This window comes from Zootoca vivipara, chromosome 5 (genome assembly GCF_963506605.1).
Source record: "Zootoca vivipara chromosome 5, rZooViv1.1, whole genome shotgun sequence".
NCBI classification, from domain to species: domain Eukaryota; kingdom Metazoa; phylum Chordata; class Lepidosauria; order Squamata; family Lacertidae; genus Zootoca; species Zootoca vivipara.
The window spans coordinates 7072916-7099923 of NC_083280.1; the positions used below are offsets into that span (position 1 = coordinate 7072916).

Genomic DNA, 27008 nt, shown 5'->3' on the forward strand with positions numbered 1-27008 from the left:
TTGCAACAGCAAAAAAAATAAAGGCTTTGCTTCTCAAAATTCTCTCGTTGGCCTCTGTTATATTCTCCGATCAATGGAGAACCCAATAAGGGCTCTTGTGTACCCCATAAGGGAATAAGGGCAGATTTTTGCTTATAACAGGATCTACCTGTTGGTCATGCCTGATTTATATGATTTAAGACTGATTTTGTGACACAAATATTTGGGAAATCACACTTTTAGCTGCTACTGTAAAGTGCAGCAACTTCTGGGACCACCTGATTTTTTTTCTATTTGGGAAAGCCAAAACTTTTGCATGAAGCAGTGATGAAATTTCTGAATAGAATAGAAAGCAATAGAAAGCGAGGTTTTGATAGGCATTGTGTAAAGCAAGCAAGACTGGTCTGTTTCAGAGAAATACCTGTGCAATAAACTAAGATTCTTTTTCATCTTGTAGTTCTGTGCTTTAGAGAGACTAAATAGCTCTTACATGCAATGACATGAACTTCAGTAAACATTGTTTCTTCTGAGATGGCAACTTTTCACATTGATTTCTGTAAGTTATTATTTCTCATCGAATATATATATATATATAGAGAGAGAGAGAATAAAATTGCAAAGACATACAACATACAGAGAAAGAAAAAACAGGATACACAATACAAAATACAAACACTACAAAAGAGAGGAGGGGAACCCAAAATAATCATCTTTTTCTATCATAATTTCTAACATTGTTGACTTCCTCCTATCCTTCCCTTAGTACTTTCCCTATCTTGTTTCCTATCTATTTTATAAGTTATCTGAACAAATTAAACTCTTATTAACTTGGCTAACATGCTATATCTCTTATTACTATCTTGACAGTAATAAGATAGTATCATAGGTATTTTATTTTCAAATGGTCACACCTGGAGGCAACAGAGATGCTTTGGTGTAGTTACTATGCGGAAGCTGGGGCTGGGTAAGAAAGGCATGGAGCATCAAAGGCATGGAGGAGGCCCATCATCTCATGGAGGTTTTTGCACGTTCAAAAGGTATGTGATTGGCAGTGGGTTGGACTGGATGGCCCTTTTGGTCTCTTCCAACCCTATGATTCCATGATTCTATGTGATGCTATGTGATAGTGCTGAGCTGGCATATGGAGATATATTTGTGTACTATCTCTGTCCATTTTAGAAAGGAATGTGATATGTTTTTCTTTGTTCCTAATGGAGATCCCAGCAGTTTCTCTTGGCCACCATTAAATTCCATTCTCAGTATGAACAGGAGTAGCTGAACTAACATTAGTATAACTTTATTTTGCAGTCAAAACAAAATAAAAAAAATCCTTCCAGTAGCACCTTAGAGACCAACTAGCTTTGTCATAGGTATGAGCTTTCGTGTGCATGCACACTTATTTTGCAGGTCAACCACTAGACCCCTCCATGCCCATCTCTAATTCAGTCTCCAACGTCATATGTGCTGTGGCTTTTGGGCACCAGTTTGCTGATGGAAGCCATGGATTTTCCCCTAAAATTTATAAGTAGCTTTGTTCATTCTGTGAGTAGTTATTTTCATTCATACTAAGCCAAATAGGTCTCCCGAAGAGCCTTAATACCACAAATCAGTATTCTGGAATCTATTCTGAAAGAGGACAGACCTTGGAGAAGTGAGATCAAGTTTAAATTGATCAGAGAAAAGGGCCACTTACTATCTCACAGCCTGATCAAATTCTCATGATTATCATTGAGATAAAAAAAACATGAGTAAGAAGACTTTGTCCACCACAGGAGACTCTTGGGAGGAAACATGGGATAAAAATGTTGTCCTCTTGGTGGTAGTCTGATGTTTTCAAAGTCTCTAGTCATATCTTATAGTTCATGCTGTATCTTGTAATCCAAAATATTGAAGTCCAATATATTCCAAATGTAGTTTAAATTTGTAATCCAATTTGTATTTATATTCCAGATGATATTTGTAATCCGAATGGTATTTATAATCCAATATATAGTGTTCTCCTCAGTTTTTATTCCAGTATGTGGCCCTGCTCTTTTAAAGTTCTCTTTTTCTTTTTCTTTTCCTACTCCCACTCTCCCAGGCACTTCTCCTCCCTGAGATTGCTTCCAGTTATGGAAAAGTGTTCCCCTGTTGAGCTTTGGTAGGATTTTCTGAGATCCAGGGTCCTTTAAAGTTTATTTAGATTCCCCCCCCCATTCCTTTAGTCATTTTCATTCACAGAACAGCTCCACCATTCACAAAAACTGAGGATACTCCACTTCCTTCATTAATGAATACTCTTTCAAAGTTCACAGAGCAACAGTTTATTATTTTATAGCCACCAAAGATATGGTTGCTAGTAAATATCTAAGTGCAGTTTAAAACGTAACATAAGACTGATGTATCTCTAAGTATCTCTGATCGCATTCACAAGTCTGTATTGCAGAATCTGTCCTTCAAAAGACAGAAGTTGACTTCCTTTTTAGATTCCGTCTTTGCCAAATTGATTTTAATGCAAACAAAATTCTAATTGCTAGCTTGCATCAAGGTGCATCCAAAGCCAAAACAATGGGCCAATGCTGCCAAAACGTGCGGAGTTCAAATGTGATACAACACAGGCAGAACACGAAGGCACAGAAATAACCAAAGTCTAAATGTATTAGACTGGCACGGTACGCCTGGCACTCTCTGAAGCCACTCTCATAGCCGGGAATATCTGTATCATAAAATAATTAGATTTGGACAATAAACAGACATAGTCTGGACCGAAGAAGACTGAGAAAAAACCTGCAGTTTTGTACAGTCCCTGGCTCGGACTTCAAAGCTTGGATTTCAAAGAGATTCTCATCATGATGTTTGGATTATTTGGTACGTTCTCTTTTCTTCACAATACTTACAATCGGCTTTTCTATGCCAAGTCTCATTAAGAAATCTAATTTATTTTGAGGAGTTGGCTTCAGAGACTTGATAAAGAAAAGAAGAAGCAAGATTGTGCTGGTTAATAATGCAGCACAGAAAAATACGAGTTTCTCCCTGTCTTGAAGGAAGAGGAGATGTTTGCTGGTGAATTGAGATAATAAATTGGGATTGATGGATTTAAACCATGTATCTGGACTCTCAACTACTAGCTGTGAGCACCAATAAACAGATGAAGTTCAGCTTCAGACTGTCCACCGACTGTCTACAAATTTCATACCTGGTTGTTCTGGAACCAATTCCCAAGTTTCATTTTGTTTCAGAGAATTCAACTCAGATTTCATGGCATTAAGCCAAGGTTCTGCATCTTTAGCTGACACGTTTTGAACCTCTTTGTAACTAGTTGGTTCAAACACTGAGTTTAAGCTACTGGTAGTAACAACTTCTTTGGAAAAATGTTTTGGCAGTTTTCCTTTGGTAGTTCTTTCAGACCTGCGCAAAATTCTTAGATCTTCTGGATTCATTTTCTCCTTAGGAGAACTTTGACTCATAGTAAGCGAAGGTCGTACATCTGTATCAGCCTCTGATTCATTTCTAATTGAGACTTTGACACTGTGAAAATCTGTATCAGAAACAGACTCTTCACCATCATCATTATCATCACGAAATTTATCAACAGTAAAATAAAAAAATCCTTCAGTAGCACCTTAAAGACCAACTAAGTTTTTATTTTGGTATGAGCTTTCGTGTGCATGCACACTTCATCAGATGCACACAAAAGCTCATACCAAAATAAAAACTTAGTTGGTCTTTAAGGTGCTACTGAAGGAATTTTTTTATTTTGCTTTGACTCAGACCAACACGGCTACCTACCTGTAACTTTATCAACAGTGACAGGCTTTACATACTCTGCCTCTTTCTTTTCTGTTTTACATTTTTCACTCTGATCATCAGATAGTGGGTAACATTGAAAAATACCAACTGTATCCCACTTAGGATTACAGTCCATACTCCTGGTCAATCTAATTGTATTTGTGTCTGGTTACAGGTAGGTAGCCGTGTTGGTCTGGATCGAAGTAAAATAAAAAAAATTCCTTCAGTAGCACCTTAAAGACCAACTAAGTTTTTATTTTGGTATGAGCTTTCGTGTGCATGCACACTTCTTCAGATGTATTTGTGTCTGTTATCAACACACAATATGAGCCTTTCTCATACCCCAGAAAAATACCTCGTTGACCGCATTTACTCAGTTTATCATTTTTCATAGTATGTACCCACACTTCTGAACCAAGAATTTTCAAATGCTTCACAAATGGTTTTCTATGAAACAGCATTTCATGTGGAGTACACCCAATGGCTTATTGATACCTGCGGTTGTAAACATACGTAAAACATGACAGTGCTTTTCCCCAGAAAGAATTGTGTGAACCTGAATCATGCAACAGAGTTTTAATCCCTTGTTGCAGGGTTTTATTCATTCTTTCACATAAACCGTTTTGCCAAGGAGATCTGGGCATAGTAGTAAGATGCTCAATACCTTGTTCAGCAAGATAACTTTCAAACTCTTCTGAACAAAACTCTCCTCCTCTATCAGTAAAAAGGCTACAGATATGCTCATCATGCATATTTTTAAGCCATGCACAAAAATGTTTAAGCCATGCACAAAAATGTTGAAAAGCTTCAAACTTCTTTTGTAGTACATAAACCCAAACATATCTAGAATATGCATCAATCAGAACAAAAAAAAATGTGAGTTTCCTCTAGAGAACACTAGAGGCCCCACCAGGTCAGCATGAACTACTTCATAGGGTTTTTTTAAAAAAACCACTCTCCCTGATTTCTCACCTTTGGGAGCTTGTTTCATTTTGTTCTCTGCACAAGAGACACACTTCATATGATAAGGACACTTTTGAACCTTCATGTCCTCAACTAAATTTTGCATTTTTACCACAGCCTGAAAACTAAGATGCCCAAATAATCGGTGATAATCATGAATACAATGGTCATGCAACCTCTCGTTCTTATCAATTGATATGTTACAGTGTGCCTTTTCAGTTTCTTTTGTTGCACCATCTATTATACCTGTAACAAAAGGCAAAACATACAAACCATCTTTACATTTAGCATAAAGAATGAGCTTATTGTCTTGAGAAATCTCACATCGAGACTTTGTGAACACCAGCTTGAGACCTTGAGATGCAAGTTGAGAAACACTCAACAAATTGTCTTGCAAATGAGAAGCATACATAACATTTTTTAAAGTAGCATTAAGATTCTGCAGGGAAATTGTTCCCTGAGCATAACTTCTAATTGTCGTTCCGTCAGCCTGATGTGTCGCCCCTTGCTGTTCTTCAATATGAATAAAAATGTTTTTTGTTGTTGGTCATGTGTCTCATAGCTCCTGAATCCACAACAAAAACTGAATGTGTGAACTCATCAGAACAGCGAGAGATCAAAGCTTTTGACGCATATGATCCCTGAAATTTTCTTCCTCATGGCTCTGGGCAACCTCCATCTTTGTCTTTGCCTTTAAAATGGCTTCTTTTCTTTGAAGTCTTCCGACACTCGTCTCTGTAATGGTCTATATCCCCACAATTGGAGCAACGTTTTGTTTTCAAGGCTTTGGCAGTGGTTTCACCTTCACCTGCTGAATGCTTAAACACACATTCTCCAGCTTTGCCCCGGCTTTCTTTAACAGTTTGCCTATGGTCCCATTCATTTAAGAGAACAGCAGATATGTAATCCAGTGTTAATCTATCATTAGGCAATGCTGAAAGCTGTGAAGCAATTACATCACACGATTCATCTAAGCTGTTAATTATTAACATAGAGAAAACAGCTTCAGAAATAGCCAGGTCTCTCTGGGCAAGATCTTGTCTGAGGCGTTTCATCTGAGATAAATGACTGGACAAATCACCGTCTTTTGACAGCTCCATCCTACACAGTTTCTTAAAGTACAGGACACTTGATCCAGCTCCTTGCCTGAGATGTAAATCTCGAAGTTTATTCCAAACAGCACGTTCAGTTCCCTGGTCTTCCAAATTAACCAACAAATGGTCAGCAACACTCAAAATAATTGTCCCCCTAGCTCTCAAGTTGGCCTCATGCCATTCAGGCCATTCATCATCATCATCTTGAGGGGGACCATCTTCTATGGTGTGATAAAGTTATTCCCTCTGTAAAAGCGCTTTCATTTTAGCTTGCCAAACAGGGTATGTCTCTGGCTTAAGAACAGGGAAAGACAGAGCCATTTGGCTGCTTTGCGTATAAGCCATGTTTGCGTTTAATTAATAACAAACACTTCTTGCCATGTAAAAACAAGCCTGGACTTTCAAACGCTGAAATGTTGAACCATCTGTACATCCAAATGTTCATACCATCCTCCGCTACCATATGATGGATTTAAACCATCTATCTGGCCTCACAACTGCTAGCTGTGAGCACCAATAAACATATGAAGTTCAGCTTCAGAGGTTTTGAAGTAATTCTTCTTTTATTTTTTATAAACTAAACATATATAACTATAATAGACAGACTGTGTGAGTTTCAGTCATCTAACAGTAATAAGAATGCATCTTTACCTCAGAGCACATTCTTCAGAACTGACAGTTAGGAATAACAGTTACCAACAGTTACCAAAGAAGACCCCCCCCCCTCTACTGAGTCATAAGAATGACAGGAACGGAGGGAAGAAAATACTAACAGGGATAACATGCAGTGCAGCTGTTTGCAGGGTTTCTTCATTAAGTGCAAGAAAGAAAGCTAAATGGATGTCTAGCAGCCCACCTCCTAGGGCCCAGGAGGGGGGAATGTGTGGTCTCCGAAAGCCGATCGATCATCAAATGATTTATATTTGTGGGATACAGTTTATTTACATTGCAAGATGCAACAGAATGCCTTACATCAAGTGACGGATTTGGACAGCAGCGTGGATGGGAGTAACTTACAACTTAATAACACAGGAGTTGCTGCGTCATTAAATTTTAAATGAGGACTTGGACAATAGCCTGGGTCAGAAGGTTGGAATGAAGTCAGGAAAAGCTGCGCTGGTAAATAGATAGATGGAAAAAATACATATTTAAAAATAAAGCTGTACTCGATGGATGCAAGGATATATGACTTTTGACATGATTGAGAAATGCACAGCCAGGGATGGAGAATTTGAGTGTTAAAATGTGGAATGTGGAAAATAGGAGAATAACAAGAAGGAGGCAGGAACAAGATAGGGAAGATTCTTCAAGAGGTCCAGACTATGGGAAGTCCAGAAAAAAATAATAATTAATAATTGGGATTATAATTTGGTCTTTTTGTTTCAGTTGGTTGGTTTTAATTGGATTGTGATTATATGTTGATTAGCTGTTTTTATTGGAAGATATATGAAAATGATTTTTAAAAAATCTAGGGGGCCTTACCAGCCTGCCCGCTCCCCAGCACCACAGTCTCCCTTCTCCCAAACCCAAGACATCAGAAGAGGTGCCCAACTTGGAATCTTAGAGATATAAATAATATCCAAGACGGAATTAAGATTGCCGTAAGAAATATCAACAACCTCAGGTATGCAGATGACACAACCTTGATGGCAGAAAGTGAGGAGGAATTAAAGAACCTTTTAATGAGGGTGAAAGAGGAGAGCGCAAAATATGGTCTGAAGCTCAACATTAAAAAAAACCAAGATCATGGCCACTGGTCCCATCACCTCCTGGCAAATAGAAGGGGAAGAAATGGAGGCAGTGAGAGATTTTACTTTCTTGGGCTCCTTGATCACTGCAGATGGTGACAGCAGTCACGAAATTAAAAGACACCTGCTTCTTTGGAGAAAAGCAATGACAAACCTAGACAGCATTTTAAAAAGCAGAGACATCACCTTGCCTACAAAGGTCCATATAGTTAAAGCTATGGTTTTCCCAGTAGTGATGTATGGAAGTGAGAGCTGGACCATAAAGAAGGCTGATCGCCGAAGAATTGATGCTTTTGAATTATGGTGCTGGAGGAGACTCTTGAGAGTCCCATGGACTGCAAGGAGATCAAACCTATCCATTCTTCAGGAAATCAGCCCTGAGTGCTCACTGGAAGGACAGATCGTGAAGCTGAGGCTCCAATACTTTGGCCACCTCATGAGAAGAGAAGACTTCCTGGAAAAGACCCTGATGTTGGGAAAGATTGAGCGCACAAGGAGAAGGGGACGACAGAGGATGAGATGGTTGGACAGTGTTCTCGAAGCTACGAACATGAGTTTGACCAAACTACGGGAGGCAGTGCAAGACAGGAGTGCCTGGCGTGCTATGGTCCATGGGGTCACGAAGAGTCGGACACGTCTAAACGACTAAACAACAACAACAAATAAAATCCATCTAGATTGCCCTGATGCGGGGGCCCCCTTAGGAGTGGCCCACAGCGCCCAATTTGGCCCAATTGCTCCAATTGCCTTAAGGTCAGCTCTGACGAGACTGTGCAGGGGTTGGACTGACAAGCCCTGCCCCTTCTAGGTCCCTGGTGTCACTATTCAGAGTACAGACTCAAGGACTTGTTATGGAAATAAAGGGGGGCACTTTTTGGAAATCAGTTTTGTCACCTCTCAATACATCTCCTCGCTCAAAACTCCAGAAGGATGAGCCTTTGCACTGTCGACTGTCCAGAGCTACCTGTAGAAGGCAGGAGGCCAGGCTTTAGGTTGGTAACTGGACCTCATCCTGACTCTGACATTAATAGGAAGGGGGAGACCAGGCTCCAAGCTAACAATATTTTGCAGAAAACGGAAGAACTGGAATTTGTGTTTATGCTGCATTTTTGGACCTGTGTGCTTGGTCATTTTTACAAGTAAAATAAAAAAATTCCTTCAGTAGCACCTTAAAGACCAACTAAGTTTTTATTTTGGTATGAGCTTTCGTGTGCATGCACACTTCTTCAGATACCAGATATCATTTTTACAAGGTCAGCAAAGGCCTTCAAAAATCAGGCCTGTTAGTGAGTTCTTGTGCAAGTTTGTACAGTTCACTTCTGGATTTTTTAAAGGAAAATTGGAGATAATTTTGATGAGCTTGAGAAACAAGCAAAAACAAGCAAAAGCCACCTTGCCAAATGTCAACTACAAAACAAGGAGACAAAGAGTGAGGGAACGGCAAAGAAATGACAGAAGTGCACCTGATGCCTAAGGTAAAATTCTTTATTCTTATATAAGATGCACTTGAAGCCAATTTATAAAGAAGAAGTAATGCGTACAGTGATATTGCACAATTGTTTGCCATGTTTGCTAATTTGACAGCATCTAAGCAAGAAATTCAGCAAGGTGTTGAACTGTTGATGGAAGAATACCCAGAAGATATTGACCTGGAACTTATTGATGAACTTTTGCACTTTCACCTGTATGTGAGACAAACCCATAGGCTTACAGCAGAGCACTCTCTGTCTCATACAGACCTTTATCAGATTATAGACAAGGGGGGAAAATCAGATGGCCTTTCCTAATGTGGAAGCGCTCTTGCAGCAGCTATTTCTTAGACTCAAGATAATTAAAAATGAATTAAGGGTCACAATATATCAAGAGAGGTTGTCCACAATGAGCATTCTGTACATTGAAAGTGACAAACATAAACACAAACAAATTTTGATGAAGTTTTGGATCATAGAATCATAGAATCATAGAGTTGGAAGAGACCACAAGGGCCATCCAGTCCAACCCCCTGCCAAGCAGGAAACACCATCAAAGCATTCTTGACATATGGCTGACAAGCCGCTGCTTAAAGACCTCCAAAGAAGGAGACTCCACCACACTCCTTGGTAGCAAATTCCACTGCCGAACAGCTCTTACTGTCAGGAAGTTCTTCCTAATGTTTAGGTGGAATCTTCTTTCTTTAAGTTTGAATCCATTGCTCCGTGTCCGCTTCTCTGGAGCAGCAGAAAACAATCTTTCTCCCTCCTCCATATGACATCCTTTCATATATTTAAACATGGCTATCATATCACCCCTTAACCTTCTCTTCTCCAGGCTAAACATACCCAGCTCCCTAAGCCGTTCCTCATAAGGCATCGTTTCCAGGCCTTTGACCATTTTGGTTGCCCTCTTCTGGACACGTTCCAGCTATGAACGTTCCAGCTATGAACGATTTTGCTATGAGGAAGGCTGGGGGGGGGGGACATTTCAGCCTTACTGTATTTGATGGTTGTACTTTACTTCTTAATATGTATTTTGAAACTGACTTTTTAATGACAACATAAAGAAAATTCTAAAAGTGCCACACAGTCAGGTAATCACGATCATATTATTTACACTTCCCAGTTAATTTCTAAACTCTATGTGTTTTGTTTTGTTTTAAAAAAAGCATAACATTACAACTTCATTTTCCTAAAAAAATAATTCTTATTCCACAAAAAGTTTACAAAGTTCAGTTATTGCAAAAGTTTTTCAGTGAATTTATTTTAAGCATTTTTTTTAAAATCACCATGGTATTTAAGAATAACATCTTATGTCCTTTAGAGGAGAAGTTGAGAATTGCATAATTTTAAATACCATCATCATCCTTGGCTTCACTCAATTTTCTTTATAACACTCTTCCATTTTCTTCTAGTCGTGAGGGTGGGGGATTGGGAGGGGCCTCACAAGTGGAGTAGCCTCTCTTCATATAAATCCAGCCCTGGCTGCCAGCAGAGGTTGTTTGAGGAAGAAGTGGCTGTTTGTCTTCAGTGCTTTGGTTGACATTCCCTGCATTACAGAGGGATGGTCTGGATGACCCTCTGGGGTCTCTTCCAGCTCTGCCGTTTTTTTCCAGTAGGATGACAGGCAGAAGAAAGAAAAAAATGTCTGGATAAAAAGCCAGTGGAAAATCAGCTGTGTGAATTTTTTGGGGAAGTATCCAGCATTTTGCCACACCCTTAGCGTTCTCTTCATGAGAAGCATCAAAGGGATGGAGGGAGGGGGGATAAGTTACTGAGCCCGGAACTGTGCTTAGAAAAGCTCATAAGTTGCCCTAAGCAAGCACTCAGAATTCCCCCTGCCCTGAAGACATTTGAACTGTAACTGTGTGTGTGCAAACAGAAGGGGGAAAGACAGGCTGGCAGAGTTCTGGAGTACTGATCCAGAAACTGAATAGCTAGAGGCCAACAACCTGCCTCTTGAAAGACTGACTCCTGTGACTAAAGGATTAAAAGAGCAGCAGTTACTGCTCTCCTTGAGAAAAGCACTGAGACACCACTTATTGGTTTTTGGCAAGCTGTTTTTCAACTTCCCTGTCTTCCAACAGCAGGTAACATTTGGTTTACTAACAAAAGGCTTATCGAGTGAAGGTGTTGTTAGTGAAAAATCCACAGGTGGAAAGTGGAAAATAAGGCACATATTCAGAATTTTTTGACTTGGAAAGTCCTTGGTAAACATTTAATGAACTGTAAAAAAAAAGTAAAATTTAATGAACTGAACTTTGAGACAACGTCATGCCAAGAAGTTCAACAGACATGGATCATGGGGTAAATCTGCAAAAATATCCTTTACTGTGCTGAGTTTAAGTTGCTGGTTTCTGGGATTGACTTCAAAATCTTCTTGCCGTTCTCTAGCACCACCTGCTGGCCATGACTGAGCCCATAACCTTTGTTAGCTATTTGTGATTTTTAAAAAGTCTTACACAAATAGTTGAAGATAAATCTTTACTTGTCAGGCTGGCAACAGTTAAACAACCATCATTGTTTGCATATAAATTAATGAATGCAAAATGTTTCTCTCCCTTGAGCCCAAGAGAGGGTTCTGGTATGACAGCTTAGGCTATACTCTAAATTCACTCTTCCCTCCCACGCATCCAACTGAATATGTTCGAAATGATACACTGACTGGGAGCGGGGCATAAGGAAAGAGGCATACTTTGCATGCTTAAAATTTCAGGGCCAATTTCTAGCATTTCTGCTTAAAGGGTCGCAGGCCAAGATAGAAATATCTGCCCATCCTTCGCCTGGAGAAGAGGAGACTGGGAGGAGATATGAGAGCCACCTTGAAATATCCCTTGGGAGAGGGAGCGAGCTTGTTTTTCTTAGAATATTAAAGTGTCAGGTGTGACTTCAGCCTGAACGTAGCAGAGTGTTGCGCAATCCAGAAGCTTCTGGCGGTAGTAATGACTAGACGTCTGGACGCAGAATAACTATTTACAGGATTTATTAAATAAAAGAAATCCAGAGTTTCTATGTACAATGTTAGAACTCAAAAAACAAAGTAAAATAAATCCTTTCCTCTCTGTCTCTCTCTCAACAGTTACAGCACATCTCCTCCCTACACTCACCACACCACGTACTGTGCTAGCTTTCTCTGATAACAGGACTCGGTGCTAATTTTCAACCAATGAGAAAGCAGTTGCTACAGCTGAGGCAGACCTTGACTTTCTGCCCAGTGTTAATTGCTTGTCCCGCCCTCAAAACTGAATCTACCCCCTTTCCTTGGAATCAATGTCTCCAGAGATTTCAGCCAGCTCCTTAATACATTCCGAGTTCAAACCGTGTTTTATCCACCTATAAAAATCATCTCAGTTCCTTCTCACCCCACTCCTGCTCTGTCCCAATATAAATTTTGCTCAACCCTTTCCCTCCCCTGCTGTATTCCCAACATTTTATCTTCAACCTCTTTCTCTTTCTGCCCCCCACCTGCTTCCTTCTCCCCCTCTCTCACTGGGGTAACAACCTTTTTGCTCTTCCCCTTTTGGGGGGACTTTTGGATCGAGTCCTTTCCCTGTTCCACCTCTCCCACCGGTGAAACAGTGATTTCTTCTTCATCCCTTCCCTGTTCCACCCCTCCCACTGGTGAAACAGTGATTTCTTCTTCATCTTCTTCTATCTCAAAAATCAGTTCTGTCTTCTCTCCTCCTTCAGGATTGCGGTTCTCCTCTGTCATTTCCAGAGTTTTTCCTAAAGTCAAATCACAGCATGCATCTTCTTCTAATCCTTCCCCGAGTCCTTCTTCCTCTTCTTCCTCTCTGAATTCATATGGAACATCTGCTTCAAAATTCATTTCTATTAATTCATCCGTCCTCTCATCTATGTTTGTTGCAACACCTTTGGGATTACGAATCTCCTCTGTCATTTCCAGAATTGTTATCAAAATCAAGTCCCACTGTGTACTATTCTTCTCACAGTCCAGAACCTTCTCTTCCTTCCTGTTGATGCTTTCCGCCTCCATACTTGTGGCAGAGCAGGAAGTAGTATTGTTGTTGTCTTTATTTTATGTTTTCCAAATATAAAAGGAATAAAGTCCCATCTGAACTGGATCCAACCTCTATTTCTTTACTTTTTCTCTTATTATTCAGTCTCAAATTCAACACTGAGTAGCCTTGAAGTCTATTTTTTAAAACTTCCTCTTTTGCTTGTCTGCAGCTCTCAGCCTCAGTCTCATACAAGCAATCACATTATTTTCTATTGTGACGTCATAAAGGCGGCTAGCCGATCCTTCCTTTGACCCGACTCCAAGTTCACGGGGGGTTTCCCCTTGTCAGATCACAGTCTTTTGCAGAGATTTATGCACACTTTATCTTTTTCCCTTACTCTGCATCAGGAAAAAGTTCTTAAAAGCAAATTTCTGGGCTTTCCCCAGCTTTACTGCATCATCCATTACTCAAGTGGGGGGCTGACTTCCCTTTTAAGCCTCCTCCCAGCGCCAATTATCCAGTCCAAATTCACAATTTTTTAACTTACTTGATCCAAATTTCTTCTTTTTAAGGGAAGAATCCGCCGCTTGCAGGCGGTAGGCTTGGAGCTTTGCTTCTTGGAAGTAATGTTGGTGCTCAAAATGGCTCCTGCGACTGCAACTCTGCTGGCTCTCGGGGCTCTTACGAGCTTACCAAGCAGCGGAGGAGTCGCTCCTGGAGCTCCGCCAAGCTTTTTTGCCCCCGGGGCGCTCTACCCGGGGTTCTACGGGGTCCGTGTCGCCCCCGCGGAATTCCCCCCCCCTCCACAAGCCAGAAACCTCGGAGCTCAAGGGTTCTGTGCCTAACAGCCAGCGCGGCAGACCGGAAGTCTCTCCCAACTCTCTCTCTGCCAACTTAGGATGTCTCTTCATCCATGGCTTCCTTCCACTCCAACATCACGACACCGCCATTTGGCTGTTCCAATCCTCTAGCCACCTTTTGTGAAGGACTTCCTCATTACAACATCTGTTGCCTCCAACTCCACCATTTCATCCTTCTGTTCTGGCAATCCTTCATCCATATTGTTCTCCAAAGTCTCTTTGTCCTCTTTCTACTTTCCATTTCATTCTTCTCTTTTGTTAGCTTTTGGGTGGTTGCTTCTGTACCCATCTCTGCTGTTTCTCCTTGTTAAAATGTGACACACACAAACACACCAATTGCTCAGTATTCCTCCATCCCTCCATTATTCTTAAAGGCACAGTTATCTCAGTTTTCCTCCATCTCCATTTTACTTCTGCCATTGAAGGAAAGGATAGTGGAAGTCAGGGGAACATCTCTTTTAAACTTCTCCCCCTTCCATTCCTTAATTGTGATAAGGGATGTGAAGCCTTCAAATATTCCAGAGTGCCTCCACACAACATATTTGACTCCTGATACCATGCGTTGTTCTCAACATGAAGTTCTGGGTTCAATGTACTGATTTAGAAGAGTTATTTTATTAACAAGCATACATGTACAGTATCCATCAAAGAAACTTAACCTTCAACTGGAGAAGCTGATAGCCTTGTTCTTAGGAGTCTACTCATCTTGAAGATACAATAACATATCTCAGCATGGGGGGGGGTGTTGGAAGGGGGCTGCAGAAGAGGGAGAGAGAAGGAGGTGTGGGAGTGTGTGTAAAAGGGAGATTTGAGAAAAGTAAGGGGGAGGGGGAAAGGGAGGGAGAGTAAGAATGGGGATGCAAAGAAAGGCGCCAAAGAGGAAGAAGTAAGGAGGCATGGGGATAGGGATAGTGATAAAGATGAAAGCATGGGCATGAAAGGGCCTAAAGAAAAGGAGAAGATGGGGTGAAGGGGGGAATGGATGCAAAGCAGAGCTGCAGAAGACAAGAGAGAATTGGCTTCAGAAATGGAGCAGCAAAGGTGAAAAGAGACCTCTGTAGTTGCATGGGATGAGATGGAGAAATTCTAGGGGGTTCATGTGTCAGGAGTGGCAAAGGGGTCGCCGAGTGGAGGAAGCAGGGGTGCAGCCCCTAATATTTTCATATTTTATTATTTGTTGCAATGAGGAACTGCACAGAGTTTATAAGGATGAGGATGTGTTGTAGCCCCTATTATAGCCTCTTTCTTGAGTTCTTTGACTCCTTCTGGCAGCTGGAAGCTGAATGCCCTCAGCAGGCTGGTCAGGAAGATGAACATTTCAATCTTTGCCAGCTGCATTCCCAAACAAATGCGAGCCCCTGAAGAGGAGACAAGAAGAAGGCAGTAAGTGGGCAATTATTTACTTTCCCATGTTCATTGCTTTGTAGCTATAAACATTCTTCACAACACTTTGGCAAAAAAGTCTAGTTAGGATAGGAAAAACATCAAGGCTGCTGTCAGTTTCCTAGCCTGGTCAGTGCTAACCCTTTTCTTCTACTGTTTATACTTATGTTTCGTTCTGTAATTTGAAGTTCCCTATCTCATATCAAAGAAGATACATTCAGGAAGAGGATGAAGATGAAGGGTCTTGTGTGAGGGGCAGGGCAAAGAGGATTGCCCAGGGCTTGAAGCCGGGGTAAGTGTGTCTAGCTCCCAAGTGAGAACTGGGATAACTCACTTTTCTGTATGCAGGATAAGGGTGAAGTTTTAATTTTGATAGAGGACTTTGTAATTTCATTTTCTTCTTTCCTTTTCTTTCTTTTCTTCCTTTCCTAATCTTTTTTTCTATTTTCCCTTCTAGATTAGCATGCTTTTTATTGTGTCTCACGTATAAAACTTTCAATAAAACTTGATTTTAAAAAATGAAAGGAAAACTTTCCTCAACTGCCCAAATCAGCAATACCGAAAGGGGTTAAGACCATGGAGCAAACTGTCCGGCCAGGTTTTCTTCTCCTTGGTAGGAACTAGCATTTCTGCCTGAAAAGAAGTTGGATAGCTTGCAGTGGGAATGTGAGACAGGGAACAGCAGTATCCTGGTTCTGGCAGTGATGCCTCTCAGGGACAGGGACAGGTGGAAAATGTAGGGAGGTCCAGATGGTAAGTGATGGAGGCCCCAGAGCTAAGCAGAGCCATAGCTAGGGGGTGGTGGGATGGGCCCCCACCAGGGGCGCAGGCCGGGGGGCGGGCGCAAAATCGGCTAAAAATATGTAGCCTTCTCTTTCCGTACCAGTAGCAGCAGCAGCATCTGGATCATGCAGCCCGGCGCCACAGCGGGAACAGAGGGGAAAGGAGCACAGCGCGGCTCCCTCAGACAGCACATTCGCTTTCCCACCTCAGCTGGAACGGACCATTCGGAACTGCAGTCATAAGGGATCCTCCTGCTTCTTCCACCACGCTGCTTGCCTCCCTGGCCGCTTAAGAGCGCTTCTTTCCCCTCCAGCCTCCACCCTCCCCTCTGCCTTTCTCACTTCCTGGTTTTTGCGCGACTTCTGAAGAATGCAGGCTCCAATCTCACGGCTGAATCGTTACTTTGGGGGTAGCAGGCAGGGCAGGGCGGATCGAGCACTTTGATGGGGGAATGAAAAGATAAGAAAAGGGGGGGACAGGCGGGAGAGGAGAGGAGAGAGTGGAGATTTGCCTTGAGCAATTGTTAAGTTATTGTGCTTCGGTGCATGACTTCTGTGCACAAACGCACCCTAGCGCAAACTGGCTATCACAAATCAGTCCCGTGGTCTTCTCTCTGAAATTAAACATGCCAAGCAGGGGAGCTCGTCGGCAATCCAGTAGCCTTTCGGAGAAAGTGAAAGGTTTTGTATCCGACTGCCATCTATTTATATGGAATTGCACGGTGCAAACAGCATTGCTAGCTTTTTATGCTTTTTCTCATCTGATGCGGATAGAAATATTATTTTTCAAGGTGAAATAGCCGTTGCATAGAGAAAGAGGGATGGGGGATTCCAACGCTTACAATATGAGCTGAAAATAGGGTGGCAGTCAACTAAGCTTTACTCAGAGTAAGGTAAAGGTACCCCTGACCGTTAGGTCCAGTCGCAGACGACTCTGGGTTTGCGGCGCTCATCTGGCTTTACTGGACAAGGGAGCCGGCGTACAGCTTCCGGGTCATGTGGCCAGCGTGACAAAGCTGCTTCTGGTGAACCAGAGCAGCACACGGAAACGCCGTTTACCTTCCCGCTGGAGCGGTACCTATTTATCTACTTGAACTTTGACGTGCTTTTGAACTGCTAGGTTGGCAGGAACTGGGACTGAGCAATGGGAGCTCACCCCTTCGTGGGTATTCGAACCGCCGTCCTTCTGATCAGAAACCCTAGGCTCAGTGGTTTAGACCACAGTGCCACCCGTGTCCCTCAGAGTAGACCCATTAAAATGAAGGACTATGACTAAGTGAGGTCCATGTCAACAGTTGAACTTCTCTAATCTGACTACTGTCCAGAGTTTATTTCAGATGAATAGACTGTGATCCTGTGTCCTAGTCTGGCTCCACTTTGAAGGAGGGAGCAACATAGACTCTGCTGATGTGCATGAGCTAATTTAATTTGAAACTGTTATGTACTGATAGGATCCAGAATCAGCAGTCTGATTCTGGATCCTATGATTCAGCTCAGTACATAACAGAAACGTTCACTGAAAACAAAATCTATTTTGAGAATAAAAGTCCTATAAGTTTCCAGAAGGTCATGTTCATGGCTTAGAACAGGCACCCCCAAACTTCGGCCCTCCATATGTTTTGGACTTCCCCATCCACTGGTCCTGTTAGCTAGGGATCATGAGAGTTGTAGGCCAAAATATCTGGAGGGCCGCAGTTTGGGGGTGGCTGGATTAGAATCTAAAGTGGCCTTCAGAGGTAGGTGGGTTCCAACTCCCATCAGGCCCAGATAGCACAGCCAAAGGCAGGGATGGTGGGTGTTGTAGTCCAACAGCATCTGAAGAGCCTACAAAACCGAAGCAGGTCTGGTCTGATCAGATGTTTTCAAATTGCTGAATACTCAATGCCTATTGAACCAATGATATTTGTGTAATCATTATTTAGCACTTGAATACTGAGCAGTTAGGCATAATCTAATCCACAAATATCCTTGCAATAATCAGGTCAGTCAAGCCCAATCCAGTATCCCAAGACCCAAACATATCTGTGGAAATAGTTGAGTTTCCTAAACCCTTGTCTGATACCATCCATCTACATATATCCTGGAAACAAAAGTTACTGAAACAATTGGTTGTTCCATACCTATATGTCTCAATGAAAAAAGATCTTTATTAAAAGCTATTTTCTGTTTCGATTTCTTATTTTCTATTTCTTATTTTCTCTCAGACGTAGAAAGATTGTCCACCACCTGGAAATGTCAACGTCTCTCAACTTTCAATTTCCCTGATTCTAAAATTGGATTTATTTTTTGTTTGTTTCAGTGAATCCATAGCACTAATTTTCAAAATTAGTGAAACACACAGCCAAGGACTCTGTAAGCTAAATGTGCTAAATAAACAGTAAATGAACAATGAACAACTAGCTGAAGGTTTGCAGAATTTCTAGCACTTTTAGCACTTTTAGATTTCAAATAACAACTCTTGTGTATAAGAATTTGTAACGTGACTTGTTAATAATAATAATAATAGTTTTCTTATTTATATCAACCAAATAACACAGATATTGTGAAAGCAATGTCATTTTACATCATATAGTATTACAATATAAAGTTATCAATGTGGAACAAATCACTATGACATTTCTCTACGTTTCATTTAGGCCTATCTGTATATTGTTTTACAACTTAATTACAAAAAAAAACCTGTCAACTGCCATCTGAATGTCATTTGCTTTGCTGAAACCTTTTATTAAGACATAACAAATTAAATATTGGATTTTCTGTGAAGCAGTTCAATACAAGGTGAAGTGTGTGAGAAATTGAATGGAGGGGGGTTGGAGGAGAGGTGGAAAGAAGAGCTAATTTGTCCATGGTAAGGGCTGCAATCTGGACAGTTCTGTCAGGGGCACAAGATTACCTAGCTACGGCTTTGGTCCCAAGCCACCAACCCAGAGATCCCCTTTACTTGCCACTGCCTTGCCCCATTCTGCTGACCAGCATTGCCACTCCAGCCAGAAAGACGCTGTTTCTGCTCTGGCCCACTCCCTCATGTGCTGATGCTGATATCATTTCCTGGAAGCAGACAAATAAGCACATCTACAGATCACAAGATAGCTTGGTCTTCTGCATTTACCTGCACCAAATAGCAGATATTCTGCTTTGTTCACGAATTGTCCATCTTTGTCCAAAAAATGATTTGGGTTGAACTCTGCAGGTGTCTCCCATCGTGTCGGATCACAAAGAACAGAGCGCAGATCAGGAAAAATAATAGTCCCCTGCAAAGAAGAAACAATTGACTTGGAATGCATTCAGATCAATACCTCTTTTTTTGTCCCACATTATCCCGAGACTAATCATTGCAGAGACTGATCTGAATTATTATTATTATTATTATTATTATTATTATTATTATTATTTGGGTGGGTGGCTTTGTATTTATCACCTTCCCCCACCTCTTTTAAAATGAAAGCTCACAGCCAGGCTCAGACCTCTGTCCACTTCATGCTCCTCCCCTGCCAAAATTTCCCCATGGAATGGCACTTGGCGATGGTGAAACATGTCTGCAGGTGGAGCTCCTGCTCTTGCCCTTCAGATTTTTGACTAGACAGGAAGTTCCTGTAAGGCTGGCTGCATCTCTCAATATGCAACATTTTGCTGCTCTTTGCTCTTGGGCTACAGGAGTGCAGTTATATCACACTTTTATACCTTGGGAATGAGAAAACCACACAGCTTCACATCCTTTGTACATTGTCTAGGGAACCCAACAAGAAGGACATATTTAAAGCGCTGCATTTCATGAATCACAGCATTGGTGTAGGGCAGTTTCTTCTTATCTTGATAGCTGATTGAGTGAGCAGAACCTATGACATCTTCTATTTCCTTCTGCATTTTATCTGAAGAGAATGGTGGAAACAGAAGGTTTATTTTGAATACTGCATTTTATTTCAGGTGGACATTTATTTCCCTTGAACATATTCCATAAATCTCTGTGAATGAGTCCCAGTTTCTTGCTTTCATAGGCCACCAATTTCTCCAAGGAGCTCAAGTCAGTGTAAATGGTTCGTCCCCACTCAAGATCCCAGGTGTGAAAAGGTTGAAAGTGAAGCTCATCTCAGTTGTTTCTGGTTACCAGAACCATATATACAGGTGAAACTTGGAAAATCAGAATATCATTAAAAAGTGCATTTATTTCAGTAATGCAATTTAAAAGGTGAAGCCAATATATGAGATAGATGCATGACATGCAAAGCAAGATATGTCAAGCCTTTATTTGTTATAATTGTAATTATTTGTCGTTAGGCGGGTCAATTATAAATGTAATGTAATTAATGAAATGTAATACCGATGTTTATTTTTGTATTATGGTAACTATTTGTTTTATTACTGTGGAATTTCCAAAAGAAAGCATTTGTAAAAATTAAAAGAAAAATAAAAAATAATAAGAGAAGAAGAAGAAGAAGAAGAAGAAGAAGAAGAAGAAGAAGAAGAAGAAGAAGAAGAAGAAGAAGAATTTGTGGGGCAAATTCAGGACTTGAAAAAAGAACTCCTCAAGGGAGACCCAGGGGGTTTTCCTGCCCACCCAGTGAGAGAGGGGGGGCAGGGAAATTGCTGGGGGAAAAGGATGGAAGAAGGGTGTTGGGAAGTAACGAGAGGGGGGAAACAACAGCTTGGTCTTAAAAAACATGACTGGAAGTTTACGGAAAGGGTAGGTGTGGGATAAAAAGATAAAATCATGTGTTTATAGGCTGGATTGCACGGAAAGTCCGACACTGGTACGAATTATGGAATTTGCTGAGACACCTGGGTAACTGGGGTCCAGGGGAAGGGGGGAGAACAAGGTAATAAAAGGGAATTCATTTCTGGTAAAAATTTAAGTTTGGGGAATTATTAATTAGATTTGTAGGTATATTAAAATTGAGATATTAGAAAATTTTAAAGGTGATAAGTAGAAAGGAAATTCAAATAGACTTTAAAAGAATTGCTATTTTGTGAAAACTGCTCTGTAAGGAATGGAAATAAGGAACCAATGAGGGGGGAACCGGGGGAGTCCAAATGAATTGATGAAGATATAAGATTATTGGACATTATTATATTTTCTTTTTTTCTTTTTGCTGTTGATGTTTTTTGTTTGTTTGTCGTTCTTTTTTCTTTTTCTTTTTTTGTGCCTATTATTCTTTTTGCTTTTGGTATTTTATGTGTAAAATGAATAAAGATGATTCAAGAAGAAGAAGAAGAAGAAGAAGAAGAGGAGGAGGAGGAGTTTGGATTTGATATCCCGCTTTATCACTACCTGAAGGATTCCCAAAGCGGCTAACATTCTCCTTTCCCTTCTTCCCCCACAACAAACCCAGCAGCTGCATGTGGAGGAGCGGAGACGCGAACCCAGTTCACCAGATTACGAGTCTACCGCTCTTAAGCACTACACCACACTGGCTCTCATGCACTTTTCGACGATATTCTAATTTTCCAACTTTCACCTGTATAGTCTTCACCCCCGGCCCACAATATTTCCTACTTTGTTTCATTAATCCTCATTTCCTCACCTGATCTTTGGCTAGCATCACTCATGTAAAGGTAAAAGTAAAGAACCTCTGGGCAGTTAAGTCCAGTCAAAGGAAGGAGGTGAAGGAGCCAGTGTTTGTCCACAGACAGCATTCCGGGTCATGTGGCCAGCATGACTAAACCACTTCTGGCTCAACTGGACACCATGAAGAGTGCCAGAGTGCACAGGAATGCCGATTACCTCCCACCGCAGCACTACCTGCTTACTTACACTGGCATGCTTTCGAACTGCTATGTTGGCAGAAGTTGGGACAGAGCAACGGGAGCTCACCCTGTCATGCGGATTTGAACTGCCGACCTTCTAATCAGCAAGCCCTAGCGGCTCAGTGCTTTAGACCACAGCACTACCCATGTCCCTCATGTACTGGAGCATGGAGAGGCAGGAATGAGGCTCGGTCACTTATTTCACAGCAGGAGCATTCTTGTACATTTGCTGCATAAAGAAACTGCTAGCAGATTTGCATAGCAGCTTGTGGTATGGTATCAACCTGGATGGAGGAGCATGTGTTGAGATTCCTGCATTGCCGGGGGTTGTATTAGAAGACCCTTGAGGTCCCTTCCAACCCTACAATTGTAGGCTTCCATGATGACAAATGACAGAGCAATGCAATTAAACTCATGTCCAACTTTAAACTTCTTAGAGACATTTTATTTAATTACATAACTATTCTGCTCATTCTGTGAATTTAGGGCAAGGCCCATAGTTTCCCCGGGTCCCAGCTTTCTGGGCATTTTACATTTTTGCTTCTGTTATTTATAGGTTCCAGAAACTATGTAGGAAAATGTTGGTGGGAAAAACTATCTTTCCAGACATGTAAGTCAACAACATTTAGCTTATTTCAATCTCGTTTGCCTTCCATAATTTACATCATAAACTCACTTTTAACTCTTTCCGATATGAAACCTTTAAAGAATTATGGTCCACCACAGTGGTCAAGAGAAGTCCTGGCTCTCCTCTCTCACCTTGGATATCTGGATGACTTGCCAGGAGGAGAAGTGCCCATTTCAGAGAACCCGTGGTTGTGTCTGACCCTGCTATGAAGAGCTCAGTAATGCATTGAGCCAAATTCTCTTCAGCATAGGTGGACTCTGGGTCATTCCTGCTCTGGTGTTGAAAATGGGGAAAGTGACATGTCATTTACATACATTACAATCTGTCCTTCAGCACTTACTTGATCTTCTTCCCCCCACTTATTACCATACCACCCACACATGATTCATGAGGGGTGGGGTGTCCTCTTACACTGCCTGAGGTGAAATGGGAAGCTGCTGCCACCACCGCCCTACTGTTGCTGCTGTCACTCGCTGGATCATCACTTTGTCATGGTGAGTGGGCTTGTATGTTCCTATGACGCTTGTGAGTGAAGCCATTGGGAATCTCATACTCCCAGCAGGGTCACCCAAGGTGGTAAGGTCAAAGGGGAGGAGCAAGACAAAGAATGATCCAAGAAGTCATAAACGGCAGAACGGACGGATGATACAAAGAAGTATGTTACAATGGCTGTAAAGGTGGGTGAAAGCTGCAGGAGATAAGAATTTACCAGTCGTTGTGACTACTCATACCAGCAGAACAGAGCCTTACTGCGAAGACTGTGTATTGGTCAGTGTGCACTGATCTACACACACAAAACAAATTCATGTACAGGTGTCTTCCAAAAAACCCGCCCCAAACCCAAACACCAAAAGTTCCATGGTGATCGGCCCATATGGTAACAGGGGCAGGATCGTGAAATCAGGAAGCCCTTAGTCATGAACCAGAACATGAGCGGTGGATACAGGAAGGAATGGGGAGGAATGAGGCAGTTGAGTAGCTCAGCAGCTGTATCCATGACTGAACAGCCCATTTTAGGATCCACTCTGCTCACTCCAAAAAGGGGGAGGGGCTAGAAAGGTGCCCTAAACATAGTCTGCCTCCCTTTTTCCCTGAATGAATTACCACGCCCAGTGGGGTCACCACTGATCAACTACCACCCAGAAACCAATGTCCCCATTGTGGAAGGACGTGTGAATCCAGAATTGGCCTCCACAGTCACTTATGGACCCATTGTTAAAACCGTGTTCATGGAAGACAATCTTACTCAGCTACGAGTGATCGCCAAAGAAGAAGAAAACCTGTTCGCTGCCACCTGCCTTACCTGGGTTGCACAGCAATGTTCACAAAGCGGCAACAAAAACAGGGGGCTCAGTGAGATCTTGGAAGATTTTGGTGAAATATTGCCAGAAGCTGTCCCCTTTGCTTCTCCACTAGCAGCTGGCTAGGCAGCACACCTCCAGAGATGCCTCCTGTTGGCATTCCACTGTCCAAGGCAGCTGCCACAGCCTGGCTCATGGGTGTTGTGCTTCATAGCTGGTTATGATAAGAATATCTGTATTTACAGCAGTAGCTACTGTGGGTTGGCATAATAAGCCAACACTGGCTTTGAAAAGAGGGATCCAGTGGAAACTCTGGCATCAGATATTCCAAATGTGTGCTACCATATTTCAGGGCCTAATGGACACCACCACATAATAGTCGAGCTCCTTTTTTAAAGCCATAAAATCAGTCCCAAACCATTCACCACATAATAGTCACTCACAGGGCATTCTCAGTATGCATGCAATTGCCTTGCCCTGATTTGGACTACCTTTACCTGTTCACAAGTTTTCTGTGCATCCTAATCACACCAGAAACAGTTATTAACAAGTAATAAGCAATGTTAACATAAGTATGTTTGTTAATAAAAACTATTTCCTCGCATAAGAGTCATGCCGTGGTTTTTCACCACATAATTGTCACAACTCCCTTTTTTGAAAAGAATAATTGGCATAAAAAGGTGACAAATTTATGGCGAAATATGGTAAGTTCCACTAAACATATTTAACCATTCTTTTGTCACCATAATAACTAAGCATTGTTCAAAGAGGGAAAGATGAAAATATTTTTTTTTTCCTTTCTAGTATATAAAGATAGATGAGACAGGGATTTGAAGTCATAGTTTAGCTTAAGAATATTTTGTTTCGGATTTTCTGTTTTCTCAGTGCACATTTGAATGTGAGATGAATATCAATCCAGAAAAAATTATGTACAGAGGGAATGCTCCAAAGCAAGAGCCCTTAACACACTTGTTTCCACTCCTTAACACTCACATTTCTTAACCATTTCTATAGATGTTCATGGATGGATATCAACCCACTTTAGCAACTAAACTGACTATGAGAAATATTTGGGGGGAACTCAATGCCGTTTTCAACTGAGATTAAAAAAAAAAGGTACAGTGGTACCTTAGTTCCTGAACAACCTGGAACTTGAATGCTGCAAACCTGGAAGTCAATATTTTGGTTTGCGAACTTTGTTTCGGAAGCCCAATGAGCTCCTGAGCTTCCATTTTCACTGTTGCACTGCTAATTTGTGTTCCCTCCATTGGAATCAAAGGCTTCCATTTCTGATTGCAGTGTTCTGAGGTGATATTTGGAACTTATATCTGGTGCTTCTGTTTTTGCTATTTTTTGCATTTTTGTTTGTGTGGTTTTTTTCGTTTTTGTGACTGTAGCTTGTTTTTGTTGTATAATTTATTGATTGTGTGATTATGGAAATGGATAAAAGCCCCCCATCCAAACAATGACTATCATCAGTGCAGGCAAGAAACAATTTTTAATTTTAATTTTTATCATCTACAATACTGTCTTATTTATTTTATAGTGCAGTACATGGATTATTGCTTTCATTTTCTGGATCAATGGCTTCATTAGATAGTAAAATTCATGTTAAATTGCTGTTTTATGGGTTGTTTATAAAAGTCTGGAACGGATTAATTCCTATTGCATTACTTTCTATGGGAAAGCGTGCCTCGGTTTTGGAACGCTTTAGTTTTGGAACAAACTTCCAGAACGGATTAAGTTTGAGAACCAAGGTACCACTGTACTGGTTTCCAGGCAAGAGATTACACGGAATATAATGATTCCTTGGATGAGCAGCATTCAGCTCCAAAGCAGATACTTACTTTCTCCATCTGAAGCAGATAGAAATCAATGAAATCCTGTGGGTCATGCAGAGACTGATTCTCCTTATGCTTCTCTATCTCCTCCTTTGCAAATGAAATCACCATCTCTCTGCAGGACAAGGCCTTCTTGTGGGGCCCTGGGAGATGTTTCATGAGCCATGGGAGCATTTCATAAAGCTAAAGGAAAGAGAACAGAAATGCTGTCATTACCATGAGGAAGCTTGGTCACATAAAAAACATGATCTGCATTCTTCTTCAGGGCTAGCATGTTAATTTGAGTCACACTAAGAAGAAGGAAGGTGTCTATAACTTCGCTGGAATCCCACAATGATTGGATTCTGTGAATTGTCCCTAGCTGAAAATGTGGAAGAAAACTATGGCTCAAAATATTTTCCAGCTCCCAGGCATCATTCCAAAACTGGGCACAATTGCGGGACCCTTCCTGGAACAAGTTAGTGGCCTGTTCTGGTAGGTGGAGAATAGGTATGGGGGAAAATTCAAGTAACTTTCATGAGTACTTTTCTTTTACAAATTAGTAATGGATGTAGAAATGTGGATAACTGAACTTTGAATGTCTTTGCTGGTCTCTCTTTCATTAAAAGAAAAGAAAAAACTCCAGCCAAGGTGGTGGCTGCAGAGGCCTTATACATGGACGCCATCATGTTTGCCACTGCTAAGTAGGCAGAGAGTAGACACATCTAGTTTTGCATGATGGCAACACAACTACAGTGGTGCCTCGACTTACGAATTTAATCCGTTACGACGGCACCTTCGTAAGTCGGAAAAAAACAGCTTCCATGGCTTTCCCCCACAGGAATGCATTGGGGGGGGGGGGGGAGATGGAAAAATTCGTAAGTCGAGTAAACCGCATCTACAAATTCGTAAGTCGAGGAAACCCCATCTAAAGCCGCCCATGGTTTTCCTTCGGATGTCAATAAATTCATTAGCGCACAATCATTTTTTCCCTTTGGAACTCGAAAAATTTGGATGTCGAGTCATTCGTAATACGAGGTACCACTGTATGTAATTCCTTTACTTAAATTCAGATCAATTTAAACCTGATCTCAATTCTCCAACGCTCTATCTTCTATCATAATGGATTCCAGAATACTGGCGTGTGGTATTAAAGGACACCTGTTTGGTTTAGTAGGAATGGAAATGAGTGCTCACAGCATGAAAGAAGCTACATAAAAAATTTAGGAAAAAATTCATGGCTTCCATCAGCTTCTGGAACCTTTCATCTTCAAGAGCAAACCGGTGCCCAAAAGCCACAGCACATATCACGTTGGAAACTGAATTAGAGATGGGCATGGAGGGGTCAAGTGGTTGACCTGCAAAATAAAGTTATACTAATGTTAGTTCAGAGAAGGGGACAGTGTTCTCAAAGCTACTGTACTAACATGAGTTTGACCAAACTGCAGGAGGCAGTGGAGGACAGAAGTGACTGGCGTGCTCTGGACCATGGGGTCACGAAGAGTC

At 41.4% G+C, this 27008-nt stretch overlaps 1 protein-coding gene and 1 pseudogene across 1 annotated transcript in view; one reads left to right on the forward strand and one right to left on the reverse strand.

Annotated features, from left to right (window-relative positions):
• Positions 1-924: 924 nt before the first annotated feature.
• Positions 925-27008, forward strand: part of LOC132592142 (cytochrome P450 2J4-like) — a 96437-nt pseudogene continuing 70353 nt past the window's right edge.
• Positions 22242-27008, reverse strand: part of LOC118094000 (cytochrome P450 2J4-like) — a 68518-nt gene continuing 63751 nt past the window's right edge. The window contains exons 14-16 of the mRNA XM_060274313.1: positions 26700-26860; positions 25530-25706; positions 22242-22654 (exon numbers count right to left, since the gene is read on the reverse strand). Of these exons, the coding sequence (XP_060130296.1) occupies positions 22418-22654; positions 25530-25706; positions 26700-26860 (575 nt within the window). The 3' untranslated portion in view covers positions 22242-22417. The remainder of the gene's footprint in view (positions 22655-25529; positions 25707-26699; positions 26861-27008) is intronic.